Source organism: Penaeus japonicus, unplaced genomic scaffold (assembly GCF_977035675.1).
Source record: "Penaeus japonicus unplaced genomic scaffold, GWHDUDI00000001_assembly GWHDUDI00000023, whole genome shotgun sequence".
NCBI lineage: Eukaryota > Metazoa > Arthropoda > Malacostraca > Decapoda > Penaeidae > Penaeus > Penaeus japonicus.
The window spans coordinates 28,922,159-28,924,658 of record NW_028234425.1 but is presented as its reverse complement, the minus strand read 5'-3'; the positions used below and the strand labels follow the sequence as shown (position 1 = coordinate 28,924,658).

Genomic DNA, 2,500 nt, shown 5'->3' with positions numbered 1-2,500 from the left:
TGAGAGGGATAAGAGGGAACGTGAGAGGGATAAGAGGGAACGTGAGACTTGTGAGAGGGAACGTGAGAGGGGTATGAGGGGCGAGAGGGAACGTGAGAGGGGTATGAGGGGCGAGAGGGAACGTGAGAGGGGTGAGAGGGATAAGAGGGAACGTGAGAGGGATAAGAGGGAACGTGAGAGGGGTATGAGGGGCGAGAGGGAACGTGAGAGGGGTGAGAGGGATAAGAGGGAACGTGAGAGGGATAAGAGGGAACGTGAGACTTGTGAGAGGGAACGTGAGAGGGGTATGAGGGGCGAGAGGGAACGTGAGAGGGGTGAGAGGGATAAGAGGGAACGTGAGACTTGTGAGAGGGAACGTGAGAGGGGTATGAGGGGCGAGAGGGAACGTGAGACGGTTGGCGTATGGTCGTGATACATTTATGTGGACACGTGATACATTTTGTGATTAATATTGCAGGGTTAAGGTATATTGTGATGAGTGCATTTGTGCAGTGATAAATCATAGTATCATGGTCTTCATTACAGAGGTGAGTGACAGTATAATGATTATCATTAAAGGGGTGATTTACAATATTATGATTATTAATGAAGGGACACCATTTTTATTGCATAGGTAAGTGTCATTACTATGATTATTAGGTTGACTTCATAGTGTGAAGTCAACCAAAGCGAAAGACGGATTGTCACAGATGGAATACTTGACTTTAGAAAGGAAAGTGTTAAAAAAGATAAAATGACTCACTATGATTAAAGGCGAGTGAGTAAAAAACAATTCAGAGTTTAAGCACTGAAGTCCTACAAAGAGAATGACTTTTCTTAACACACACACACCCACACACTTTCTCTCTCTCTCTCTATCTCTATCTCTATCTCTATCTCTATCTCTATCTCTGTCCCTGTCCCTGACCTCTGTCTGTCTCGCTCTCTCCTTCCTCTCCTTCAAATAAATCAAAAAACAAAAATCCTCAAGATATGAACACACACACACATTTTTTTTTCACAAATAAAAGCTCTGAAGAATACTTACGTTGAAGAGTCCCATAGCTATATGTGATAGTGATATTGGCGGTCCAGGGAGGGTAGGGCAGAGACGGCAGATCAATGGTCACATTAAAGCCGAGATTTATGGCAAAGCAAGGGCAGGAGGCATTAGCCGTCCACACTTGCTTCACGGGAGGAATCACGTGGACCAGCGACGTGTAGTTGACCTTTGGTGAAACGAGAGGTCAGGTTAGGTCAAGTACTAAATTCGGAACGTTTCTAGTTAAAGAAAAATCCTCAGTCGTGCCCGGTAATGCCGAAAGAATCCGCTATCGCTGAGTATTAGTTAAAGACAACTTACACTGTGCTTAGAATCCTCAGTTTGAGAATCACTGACATTATCATGATATCTCACAAATCACAAATTTTGCATTAAATAAAAGACATTTTTTTTCTAGATTTGAGGAAAATGTAAAAGCTATTTAAAGATCAAGCTCTATCATAAACACCGTAACTTGTTCCTGTAAGAAAAGAAATATTAATTCCATGACGATTGAGTCATACTATCCTTCTCTTCGGAGCTTTACGGATTCATTTATGTTTCCTTTCTTATTATGTTTAAGAAAAGATAAAATCACGATCAGAAAAGATCATAATGGCAAATATTTCAACATTTGCTACAAGGCACGAAAATAAATAGTTCCACAATGTAAGGTAGTGCCACTAACATTCCGATATTCCAGTGTACATGTCCTATCGAGACACCAATCACTTCTTTATTTTCCTTCGTGCCTTTAATCAAAACACGACCCTTACCCAACCCAAGAGATTCGAAGCGTTGCCGATCAGCTCGAAATCGCCCGTGTCCTCGTAGTAGAGCGTGACTTCCCAAACGTAGGCCGTGGCGTCTGTGAATGGCCGGGCGTCGAAGGGTTAATGTCACTGGCTTCATTTAGGTTCTTGAACAATTGCTAGATAGATAGTTAGGTAGATGGACTGATGGCCAGATAGAGAGATGGATATTCCTGTTTGATTTTAGAAATCTAGCTTGCTGTGCAAGGATAATGTATATCAATATATCCAAACATCTATAATATATTTCCATATGTAAGTAGATAATTATGTAGGTATGCACGCTAGTGTTCAAATATATATATATATATATATATATATATATATATATATATATATATATAAACAAAGAAAAATAGAAAAAAATATTATGCTACAGTTATCTACTTACTCTCCGTGTAAACGTAAGTAGTGTTGGGCCCAAGGATGAGACTGGAGAACATGGGAGCGCCCTGAAACCGAAGGGAAAATTAGCGGAAGAAGAAGAAGAAAGAAAGAAAGAAAAAAATCTTAAGCTAAAAAAAAAGTCAAACTATACAAACATATATTATAATATGTTATCAGAAAAATAATGAAATCGAAGAATCTTATTTTACTACGCTATGTAAAACTCATGTAAGTCCGCTATCAAGGGAACAAACATTCACGTTCTCATAAACAGCGCAAT

General features: G+C 39.9%; 1 protein-coding gene across 1 annotated transcript in view; it reads right to left on the bottom strand.

Annotated features, from left to right (window-relative positions):
- The window catches only part of LOC122252095 (uncharacterized), a 46,422-nt gene that overhangs the window by 18,219 nt on the left and 25,703 nt on the right, over positions 1–2,500 (bottom strand). Inside the window, exons 13-15 of the mRNA XM_043014364.2 lie at positions 2,225–2,285; positions 1,798–1,889; positions 1,028–1,208 (exon numbers count right to left, since the gene is read on the bottom strand). Of these exons, the coding sequence (XP_042870298.2) occupies positions 1,028–1,208; positions 1,798–1,889; positions 2,225–2,285 (334 nt within the window). The remainder of the gene's footprint in view (positions 1–1,027; positions 1,209–1,797; positions 1,890–2,224; positions 2,286–2,500) is intronic.